At 38.5% G+C, this 12,500-nt stretch overlaps 1 protein-coding gene across 1 annotated transcript in view; it reads right to left on the bottom strand.

Moving 5' to 3' along the window:
• Positions 1–1,241: 1,241 nt before the first annotated feature.
• LOC144968076 (uncharacterized) overlaps positions 1,242–12,500 on the bottom strand; it is a 34,218-nt gene continuing 22,959 nt past the window's right edge. The window contains exon 6 of the mRNA XM_078906059.1: positions 1,242–6,814. Coding sequence (XP_078762185.1) covers positions 4,875–6,814 — 1,940 coding nt within the window. The 3' untranslated portion in view covers positions 1,242–4,874. The remainder of the gene's footprint in view (positions 6,815–12,500) is intronic.

Genomic DNA, 12,500 nt, shown 5'->3' with positions numbered 1-12,500 from the left:
GTTTTGACTTTTACACATTCTGATCACAAGACATATGAAATATTCTAGCCAGCATGAAGAACAAAAAGTACCGATTTTCTTTGGTTAGAACCACGATGGCCGCCGTTGCTGGGCGACGTGACATCAGACTACTGAATCCAATTACTCATAAACGCCGATTCCAAAAACAATAACAAAGACCCGAGTAACGTCAACTTCATTCTATCTATACACATAAACATACACACAATGGCAATGAAGGCGATGTGGTTGAAGTTTTTGTCCTTTACTTTTTCTCTATAGTAAAATCAATAGTATGAATATCTTTAGGAGCGAGTAAATCCGTGATATAATTATAATTGTAACCGGTTCATAAAATTTGCATAAAATTGCATAGAGTTTAAATATATTATTTCAAATTACGATCTTATGAGATAAGAGATACATATTAAATATTTAAAAAAATTAATTCTCTCTCTCTCTCTCTCTCTCCCTCTCTCTCTCTCAATCTCTCTATCTCTCTCACTATCTCTCCTTTTCTTTCTTTCTCTCCCTCTCTCTCCTTTTCGTTCTCCCTCTCTCCTTTTCTTTCTCTCATCCCTCTCCATCTCTCTCTCTCTATCTCCTCTCCCTCTCCTTCTCCCTCTTCTGTCCCCCTTTCTCTCTTTCACTCTCTTCTATTTATCCATCTCTTTCATGCTCTCTATCTCTCCCTCTCTCTTACATCTCTCTACTTCTCTCCTTCTCTCTCTCTCTTACACACACACACACGCACACACACACACACACACACACACACACAAACACGCTCACTCTATGCATTTATTTGATAATCTATCCAAGAATATATTCATCTGATAAAAACAATCTTTTTAGAATCAACAGTGATTAAAACATTTGTGTGCTCAACGATAAAGGTGAGGCAATGGAACCTATACTTAACGTTATGTTCTTGACTTTTTGGAATGTACCTGTTAAGAAAAAAAAAAAAGAAATAAAGTTGAAGGTCCTTCAGAGCCATGGAACTGGAGCTTATCCATGTTTCTTTAGCGTGAACTGGACAATAGCAATTGCTTGTTACCCTTGTGATAGGTCTCTAGTTCTTTCCGCCAAGTCTAACAGACCCAGCTACTCAATAATTCCTGTGTGAACAGGGGAGAGGGGAGGGAGTGGTGTGAAATCTTGACGTCATCCCTGATCGCTCTCGGTTCCATTGCGTATGAAGAGAGTGCTCTAACAACTGAGCCATCGGGACCCCCCGATAAAGCCGTACATAAACCCGGATTGAGAAAATCGGCCACAAATAACAATCGGATTTAGAATCGATGAAGCATTCATAAGGGAGCCATTAGTTCTAATGTTACAAGTGGATAAGATGGCAAGTCATTATCTACGTCAATATTACTGTGAAATATAAAGGAGTAGGCACTGGTCTGGTGAGAATAGCGTGAGTAAATGCGACTCATATATAAGGGAACAACACAAGAAAAAAAAAAGATTAAAACAAACAAACAAAAACAAACAACAAAACAAAACAAAACAACAGGAGACAAACAACAAATCACAAAAATTTAAGGTTACAAAAAAAAATCACATTTTGTCAGATGCTGTCTACATCTAAGGGCTGAGAAACGTTGTTTGTTTTGCCTTGTTCCCTTATATATGAGTCACATTTACTCACTTTATTTATTACTTTTAGGCACCTTTAGCCTCTGGTATGGGTGGAAGACATATCTGAAAGTGTGTATAACACAGTACAATAAAAATCAGAGAGAAAAAAATACAAGTAAATAAAAATCATCCCAAATAATCAGCCTGTCTCGACTGGGTATCGAACCTCAGATCTGCTGGTCGAGGCAAGCTGATTTTTTCTTGTATTTTTCTGTCTACTTTGTCCTGTCCGGCATTGTTTTATAATACATACCTTTCATATCCGCCCCGATTGCTCAGTTGGTAGAGCACTCGCTTCACACACAAAGGGACCGAGAACGATCCCGGGTGAAGTCGAGATTTTTTTCTGATCCCCTCCCTCCTGTTCACCCAGCAGTGAATGTGTAGCTGAGTCTTGTTAGATTTGGCGGAAAGTACTTTGCGATAGACTAGCGTCCTATTCAAAGGATAGCAAGCAATTGCTATTATCCGTTTCAAGCTATAGAAAGCGGGATAAACTCCTGCTCCATGGGCCGAATGGCTCTGAAGGACCACTTTTCCCCCCATATCTTTATGTAAATATTTACCTGTTGCTCTCTGAATAAAAAAAATACACATCGTATTTTTTTAGCCGAGAATACTTTGAATTCAAATTTGGGTCGATAAAGTTTCAAATTGGATACTTTTTGACATGACGGTTCTCATTATAACCAATAGGCTTCAACAGTCGTGACTGATCTCACTTCCCTCGTAATGACGCATAGTAACTTAGTAACTAACCAGTAAACTAACCAATAAACTATCGGAACAATGGCGGACGCCCTAATGAAATACTTCAACGAGCATAAAAGTGTATCCAGATGAGTATAACATTATAAATTTGATCATGTATTGACTTTTATATATTCTGATCACATGACATGTGGAAAAGTTCTAGCCAGCATGATTTACAATAAATAAAAAGTACCGATTTTCTTTGTTTAGAACCGAGCTGCACGTTGCTGGGCGGAAGTGACATCAGACTATTGAATCCAATTAACCTGCCATACTCTGGAAAGACCTGTATTTCAAAATTTGGCCAGAAAACTCGTCCTTCAAATATCGATGGATGTAAATGATCCTCATCTTGGCAAAAACTCTCAAACGTGGGACCTTACAAGGTCTTCCTCAAAGTCCGAGAGTTTTTACCAAGATAAGGGTCATTTAAATCCATCGAATTTTGAAGGACAAGTTTTCTGGCCAAATTTTTAAATACGTGTCTTTCCGGAAAACGGCAGTCACCTGTTTAACTCAATCCTATAGATTTTTTTTCTGTTTTTCAAAATTGGAAAACATGTAGGCTATTATAAATGAGCATGTATATAGATAGTTTATCATTAACATGTAAATACTAAAAACACTAGCTTTTATATTACGCCTATAATTTGTCTCAGAAAAATGTAATAAATAGGCATGGGGTAAAAGTAATCCGGGGTAAACTACGGATATAGTCGGTGTTAGGGTTGAGTGAGTTAATTGAGTGATAATTGAAGTAAAAGCTATCAGACACAATATAGAGACAATAAATATGTTAACTCATGAGTTCAGCAGATTAGTTAAAACAATAAAGTAAAGACTCTTACACTTTTGCTTTATGGAATTCCGGACGCTGTACAACCCTTGCGATTGCCGGTTGGAAACAAAATTCGAATTCCAAAACACAAGAGTGTAAGAGTAGAGAGCGTTGGGGGCTGCCTGAAGCCTGGGATTGCGAAAGTACTTACGAAAGAGTGAAAATGGAGAGGCTTCGGATGGGAGCAATATTATTATTGTTCCCACCGGAAGCTTCTCCATTATGACTCTTTCGTTATGAGTGTAAGAAATCTTTTATTCTACCCCTTAATCGATTCCGATTTCTCTTTATAAAATTATAGTAATTATCTATGTTTTAAAAAAAATCTGTTGAAATTTAACTTGACAACCTGTCGTCATAAATTATAGCATTGTAGACATTGTTATCATTAAGCGTTACTGTTCATGGGGGAAAATAACGATAAGTGTTGAAATGTAAGGAACAGGTCATCATCTTCAGACTGAGAACTGGACACAACCAGTTAAAGGAACATATGTGGAGGATGTCCAGAGCAGGTGCCTCTGGACAATGTGACTGCGGACTTGAAAATGAAAATGGACATCATGTCCTAATGGAATGTCCAAGGTACAACCAGTTGATGTCCTCTGCGGATGATATAGACGCCTTGGTGGAAGACCTCATGAAGCTAAGCAAGTTTACCAACATTGTAATGCAGTGGATTCCAGGACACTGTGGGATACTTGTAAATCAGATCGCTGACCAACTGGCAAAGGCAGGCAGTCGCATGCAGCAACCCTCCCCAACGTACTCAACAGGAGAAATTAACAAAATGGCCAAATTTATCCAGTCTCAGAGATGGAGAAAGAAGCACCCAGAATACAACATGAATGACCCAATCAAGGTGCTCGACAGAAAGGAACAGGTCATATGTGGAGGATGTCCAGAGCAGGTGCCTCTGGACAATGTGACTGCGGAATTGAAAATGAAAATGGACATCATGTCCTAATGGAATGTCCAAGGTACAACCAGTTGAGAAGGAACTTCTGGCCTGACCCAACCCCATACTCAAAGAAGCTGTACGGCAGTGAGGACGACCTCAGGACCACTGTGGGCTTCATTCACCAGACCGGACTGACCATGTGACGTGACGGGAACGAAGAAGAAGAAGAAGAAGAAGAAGAAGAAGAAGAAGAAGAAGAAGAAGAAGAAGAAGAAGAAGAAGAAGAAGAAGAGGAAGAAGAAAAAGAAGAAGAAGAAGAAGAAGAAGAAGAAGAAGAAGAAGAAGAAGAAATGTAATCTCCAATTTATTAAACGAATACAGATACTATAGACGTTTCGGATTTCCCCTTTATCAACAAACACGATGAATGAAACACGAAGGACAAATGAGAGATGTGTAAATCATTCTCACATCTCTCAGTCATCCTTAGTGTTTCATTCACCGTGTTTTGTTGATAAAACGGAAACCCGAAACGTCTACAGTATCTGTATTCGTTTAACAAAATGAAGCTTTCACTTCAATACGTATCGTTATTTTTTTCCACTTCAAGCAGCACCATTTTCATTACAGTTCATCGGGACTGGCAGAATGATAATCAATATAATCTTTAACAACAATATGTTTAAAAAAAATATGTAGACCCGTCTGAATTATAAATTGTTACAAATGACATTACTTTGGTCTCCTGAACGGTAGCGGACCCGAGGGTTGTCTTGGTTTGGAGACAATGGTGTTCTTTCCAGAACTTGATGTGGGTAAAATCACCAGAGGACTAGAATCTACGGGTTCTATAAGAAGATTCGTTTTAGATACGGTGGGCCCAATAAATGGCTTTTGTGAATTTGATAACACTCCGATAGTGTCGCTCGAACCGCCAGATATCTTAGGAGCACTGTCAACAAATTGGGTTTTCCCGTCACCACTTTTGAACAAACTATTATCATCCTCATTATATCTTTCTGTGGGATTTGTGACAAGATCGTTGTTTGCATAATATGAATTTTCATCACTTCTTGTGTCATCATAAGAATTACCAACCGGAATATTATGCCGATTCCCAGAAACAGAGTCATATCCCAAACCATGTCCACCCTTTCCGTCATTGTAATCATAATCATGTTCTTTTTTACCACTGATTCCATACTCGTTTGCGATATAACTGGAGTCCGGATACGAGACAGTATTGGTCTCCCCTCTATTGTCACTTGGATTGCGATAGTTGTCTTCAGAAGCTTCATAGAAAGTCGGTGATTGTTTTACTCTATCTTGCGTGTTTTCGTTGTGTGGAGCACTACTGATGGCGTAAGGATTGTATTCGGTGGTAGCTGGGTCAAAGTTGTTCGGACGGTCATTGACTGTGTTTACTTTATCTTTCTCATTATAAGAATCGCGATCAGAGTAGTGGGCACCATTCGAATAGTAATCGTCTGATGGATAATCGTAATTGTAGTAATCTTCACGAGATTTACCCTCTTCAGGGGAATAGTCGTTGTAGTCATAGTTTCGATTACGAGAAGAATCTGCGTATCTGTTATCGACTTCGTCGTTTGCACTCTTTCCGATATGGAACGATTTTGTTGTTTCTCTTTCAAAGTTTTCAGGGGTTTTATCAGAATTTTTGTAATCTGATGATTTATAATTGGTGTAATTTGATGGATTCGCAACACTTCGGTCTACGTAACCAGAATCATCGTAATCATAGTCGTAGTCATAATTATTCCCGTATTGTGTTGGATAGTCATAATTATCATAAAAGTCTTGGCGAGTATTACCATTTTTGCTAGACGGAGCATTTTGATTATCATCAGCGTAACTATAATCATACTTAGGTGCCGCTTCTTCGCCAATGTCGCCGTAAGTCGGAAAGTCATAATCATTGCGAGAGTTACCTTCTCCTGCTACCATAGCGTCTGCATACGAGCCGGAGCCACCGAGAAGACTGTTGTCAAATTCTTTTTTGAACCCTCCGTTTGGAAGGACAGCGGCTGCAGGATTTCCTTTCATGTTTTTGAAAAATATTTGGGATAAAGAACTGGTATCTCCGTTGTTTTTATTCTTATCTCGGACTTCCTCTGGCCTTGCCGGAAGTGATGGTTTTGAGTTCTGTGATTTTCCTGGAATGAAAGATGCGTCTGTTAAGAACGGAGCTGCTAGCTGATCAGGATCGTTCATGGCTTTTGGTCCAATCGCGCTCATTTTGGAATAAGGATCAATGCTGTTTGGAGTGTATAAGTTGTCGGCGACCCCAAACGATTGCGTTGGTCTGGAATATTGCAATCCGCCTGCCGTGGGTTTGAGTATCTCCTTGTTTCGAGAATAACCACCAACTCTACTGCCGCCATTAGAAGATGGGCTCGCATATTGTGCGTGAGGATTTCCCCCTTGAACATGTCTGTCGATGGGATTATACGTTGATTTGGAAGGCGTGTTCGGTGAAAAAGACGAAACTGACGAACTGGAGGAGACGGGTGAAAAAGATGACGCGTAAGATGACGAGGACGTTGACGACATCGGCGATGATGACTGGTCGAGACGAAAGAATTTGGATGGCGAAGGGAGTCCGTTGGCAAATGGTGGAAGAAGTTGCTCAGCAGATTCTCCTCTAAGTTGATCTGAAACAAAAAGACATTATTTGTATTGATGAATATGTGAGCACTATGACACTTCAGCTTGAATGGCGTTGATTTTTATTTTAATTTAATCCCCACCCCCCAGATTTAGAGTTATAATTAGTGCAAGAAACATTCTGAAGTATGTAACAAAGCTTCGATGAAACCTGAGTCGCATCGCTATCACTGCTTTCTAGATATAAAAATAGTAATATACAATAACAGCTTCAAAAAAAAAATAACAAAATACCAAATACGGATCGGAACGTTTCGGGCTCAAAACCCTATATTCATTTTTGGTTATTACTTTTTACAGCCCACAGCTTCTAGCAGCTTAGTATCACATTGAATAAAGGTATGGTATGTGGTTATATTTAGATATATCATATGATAAATCATTCCTTGTTCACTTTAAGATAAACTCAAACCCCGGTTAGAATTGGTTAAAGGGAAGTAAACAACAGCTGGTCATATTTTTATTTTAAAATGAGATTTTTTATAGCGCAATATCCACTAAACGTGCTCAAAGCGTTTTACAGTGGGCCCATGGACAACAGCAACACTTAACATGTAGGACGGGACATGACGCCTTTAGGCGATATTACAATTTTTTTCGAATAGAGAACGCGCTATTAACGGCAAGGTACTCATCTTACACCTGAGTACGCTGAGAAAATGTGAGTAAAGAGCCTTTTGCAAGGGCTCAACTATGCGCCGAGCGAGACTCGAACCCAGAACCTTCGAATCCGAAAGCGAGTGTCTTACCACAAGACCACATAGCCGCTAGTCATATTGTTCGCACACAAAATGAATAATCGTTTGGAGATTTTTTGTTTTCAGTTTTCGACAACTCAACCCTGAAGTCTTAATGGATTTGTAAAAAAACAAAAACGCCGTGCTCTTTCCTATTGTTATGATGAAAATAATTTACCACGGACATTTAGTGTGCTGAGAAAATGGTTGTTATATCGTGGAACGTCATGTGTAGCTAATGATATCGATAATACAGTTGGATAGAAATATTTAAAAATCGATATTTTCCTGATACAAACAACTATCAAGAAAACACTATTTTGCCATGGAACTGAAACTATTTGTATGAAATAGTGCCACACTAAGCATAGAGCACTTAACAAGAATTAAAAAAAAAAAACATCAAAAAATTATTAGGGTTTTAACTTGAGGTTTTATTTTGCGGGATATCCACTCGACGTGGTCAAAGCGCGTTAGAGAGGGCAGCGTGGCTCAGCAGTACGGTCTTTGCTTCGTTCCCGAAATGTACCGAGTTCGATTCCCGCCGCGGTTCTGTGTGGCCGTTAGAAAGTCACCTCATCCTTGCTCAATTTGCGGCGCTGCACTGCGACTGACGGCTGGGTTATTCCAGTCTTTCCTTGGAATATACACTAGAGACAAATTTCCCCTATGGGATGAACAAAGGGAATTTTATTTATTTTATTTATTTATTTTATTATTTTACAAGGGCAGGCTGATTTTTTGGCGATATCGTTATTATGTTTGATTCCCAAGGACCGTCCTTATAAACTGAGATCACTGTATTTTGATTTAAAGCTTATCAAGAATGTTAAACACTAAATGTTATGATAAGCTCATGTAAGTACTGTCCACCCAGAAGTGATTGGATAGCTGGATCTGTTAGATCTAGCGGAAAGTACTTTGCGATAGACTAGCGTCCTATCCAAAGGATAATAATAAATTACTATTGTCTTTTTTCAAGCTATAGAAACCGGGATAAACTCCGGCTCCTGGGGCTCATGTCTCTGAAGGATGAATATACTTTGGACTTTACTGATTTCACTCCCGGGAAAAGTAGAGGACACTGTGGGTTGTCTAAAGCCTGGGATAATAAAATCACTAAACAAAGAGGTGAAAATGGAAACGCTTCAGATGGAAACTGTGCAAATATAAATGGTCGTTTCGAGTACAAAGTTTGGCTAATGAAGGGTTTGTTCCCGAAACGTCCATTGTTTGTATACGGCTTTCATCCCAAGCCTTTTCATTTTTATCATGTTAGTGATTTTACTATCATAGTGCAATAATTCATGAAGCAGTTTCAGAAAAAAAACATATCTGGGGAAATCAGACAGAATGTGAACAAGTTCGCAACGCATGAAGAATAGAAAGTACAATATAGATGAAACGAAATTGATGTCACTTAGCTCTTTGTTATTGTTTTTAGACAGCCATATTAATGCTTAGGTCTCTTTATCTTCTATCAATCAGACTATAAACGTTTAAGGTTAGACATTGCTTTTTGTGTTGGTACGTAGTGTATATCCGGCGGGCGTGTGTTGTGTGTATTTTAACTAAACGCATAGCATCGATAAAGAAATGTGTGAAAATTATAATAAAATAAATATTCAAATTCTGCAACAGCTGTTGAAATAGAATAAATCAAATACGTGTTGTAGATATATTGTACACGAAAACAGGATAATGAACATGCTTGCGTCAGTGGGTATGTTAAAATATGATGTTAATATCTTACTCATGTTGTTGTGGTTGACATGAATCAAACATCTGTGAAAAAACAAACAAAATATGAAAAAACAAATAAACAAAACAACCTAGGAGTGGCAAGAGAGGAAATGTATGGATATTCCTGGATTGACAGATTTAGTTTTCAAAAATAAATAATTATAAAAACGGCAAAAGTCACAAAGAATACACCAAATAGTTTAAAGGAAATGACAAACTTTTCTAGGCGTTCTTTTTCTGCTAAATTACACATAAAGTGAAAATAAATCTATATTTTCTTATTCCATAGACATGAGTAAGGGTCTTGATTGAAAAAAACTTTTTCTCGTCTTGCCATTTTAAGGGTGAAAACATTAGTGTTAACTTGTCATTTCATAGATGAATCGTAGTATTATATTTTTAAAGAAAAAAAAAAACCCAAACTAAATGCCTGAATAAAATACCAAAATGCCAAATCCATATTTTTAATAATCGGTATCAAAAACACCAAAGTGACAACCCTAAATCAGTGCCCTTTGGATCTCTCAAAAATGTTGGATACATAAGGATTAAGGACTATGTCTCTTGCCAATGGACAATGAAGTAAACGATTTGACTGATGGAAATTCATAAAACTTTAAAAAAACCCACTTTTCTACACCAATAAAGTCCTAGATACATTGAGAGTGAAGTCTCCTCTCGTCGTACAACAACAAACATGGCACGCTTTTACAAAACATATAATATCTTATTATACGAAATTAGCATCCACAGCAAAAGACCGTGAACAGTGGAAGGAAATGACACGGATGATTAGAGAGGCAGCCGAGGCGTCCAGATCGGATGATTAGAAAGCGAAAGGCCTTACGTAAGTCGATATCTTATTATAAGGGAGCTAAACCCCGAACGATGTAGCTTTATAGATTTAAAAACTGAGAAATCAAGAGCAGTCAAAATTGGATTCTTGATTGGCAATCACAAACGCTGGGAACGGTAGTTATATGGTTGAAAATAATATTTGGTTTCTTCACAATTTGAATAAAAACTCTAGACGATAAAAGAAAATGGTCAAAACTTGGATAGATAGTCTCCATGAAAACAACGACTTCCTCAACTTCTTCCATTTTAAAATACCTTCAATCAGCCGCACTTCCATTGAATGTAAAAATAACTAAAGAAATAATGAGTTGAAAACGTTTTGATCTCAGTTCACTTTTTTCTCGATAGTATGCGCTTGGCTAAGAAGCTCATAACATTGCATTCCGGAAATATAACGGACCAACACACAAAACTATGTGTAGCCATGAACTTTTATCGTCTGGTTATTAGATAGTATGCGCTTGGCTAAGAAGCTCATAACATTGCCATCCGGAAGCATAACGGACCAACACACAAAACTGTGTGTAACCATGGACTTTTATAGTGTGGTTAATACAGTTTAGTGAGCATTACTCACAAACGCGGATGGCAAAATACAATAACAAAGGCTTGAGTGACGTCATCTTCGGTCTATCTATACAGTTTAGTGAGAATCACTCACAAACGTGGATGGCAAAATACAATAACAAAGGCTTGAGTGACATCATCTTCGTTCTATCTATAGTTAATGCGTGTTATTATGTGTTTCGCAAATCAGGTAGCTTCGCCCTCCTCGTTCGTAAAACGGGAATATTTGCTAGTATTTATACTTATTACGTCATAGATTCACACGAATGTACTTAGCGTACGATTTGGGAAGACTTCACTTTAGTTGTATTTACAGCGGTTTAAGTTGTCGCTATATTTCTTATTGATTTGTAATAAGTTTAATAAAAATAGGCTGTGTCATGTTAATTATCTATTTATCTAAAAAATAAGTTCGGATTTTTGTTTTTAGTAATGTGCAATATAACACTATCAGACATACAAAATTTTGAAATTGAAACATAAAACAAATCGTTAAAATTTCCAACACATTTCCGATCATAGTTCAAAACTAATTACGCATCGTTTACGTCCTTTTATCATAAGAATTCAGAGTTATTAAGTTGCATAGTAACGAATGCGACAATTTTTCTATGGTTAGTATGGAGAAGGGAGGAGGGGGGGGGGCGGTCTCGATAGCTCAGTTGATAGAGCTTCACATGCAAAGGGACCGAGATCGATCCCGGGTGCAGTGGAGATTTTTTCTGACCCCCCCCCCCACCTGTCCAGTGATTGGGTAGCTGGGTTTCTTAGATCTGGCGGAAAGTAATTTGCGATGGACTAGCGTGTTGTCCAAAAAGTAGCGAGCAACTGAAGAAGTTTTTAAAAACTGAGCTTTGAAGAAAAAGGCCGCCCCCCCCCCCCCCGTCTTTCTAACATTCCCCCCCACCCTCCCCCCTTATACTGTTGGCTCTTAAATTTCAGTGCCCCTCCCCACTACCTCCTGAGCAGCTGTCCAGTCCAAAAAGAGCCCTAAGTCTCTTTGTATCACATTCAACTTTTGTACAAAATGAAATAAATATTGTCGAGTACCCTCAAAATATCATTTATAATATACTCAGCAGAAAATCGCTAAATAATCAATTAGGGGGCAGCATGGTTCAGCGATACGGTCTTTGCTTCGTGGCCTTGAGCAAGTCATCTCGCCCTAGCTCAATTTGCAGCGCTGTACTGCGGCTGACGCCTTCGTTATTCCAACCTTACCTTGGAATAGACCCAGGAGACAAATTCTCCCTACGGGATGAATAAAGGAAATTTTATTTTACCTCCCAATTTTCACGTAGCATGCATTTGACGGGATAAACGCCACAGAACCCCTTGCCATTTTATAACTCATTTTTTCAAATAATGAATATTCCATGAAATAGAATATCAGGACATTATATGCCAAGAAAGGGAAAGATAATTTCGTATGATATCCTTATTTACGTAAAACAAACGCCCCCCCCCCCCCACCCCACCCCGGAATATTACAATAGGAGCTACAATTGAATTCTCATAGCTAGGATTTACAGGCACTATTAAATAAAGGGCAATGTGTGAATATATTGTGTAGTTCCTCGCCCCCCCCCCCCCCCCCCCCCCCCCCCCCCCCCCCCCGCCCATCATCGTCATTAACATCAGCAACACTCTTTAAAAAAAACCCAACAAAACCAAGACACAAACAATAAAAAAAAACTGGAAAAACCCACACAAAAAACCCCACCAAAAAACCCCCCAAACAAACAAAAATTTTTTTAAATCAAACGAA

Source organism: Berghia stephanieae, chromosome 3 (genome assembly GCF_034508935.2).
Source record: "Berghia stephanieae isolate SIO BIC M18660-M18661 chromosome 3, UCSD_Bste_1.3, whole genome shotgun sequence".
NCBI classification, from domain to species: Eukaryota; Metazoa; Mollusca; class Gastropoda; order Nudibranchia; family Aeolidiidae; genus Berghia; species Berghia stephanieae.
Note: the sequence above shows the minus strand (reverse complement) of the source record. Positions and strands in the feature narration are given on the sequence as shown.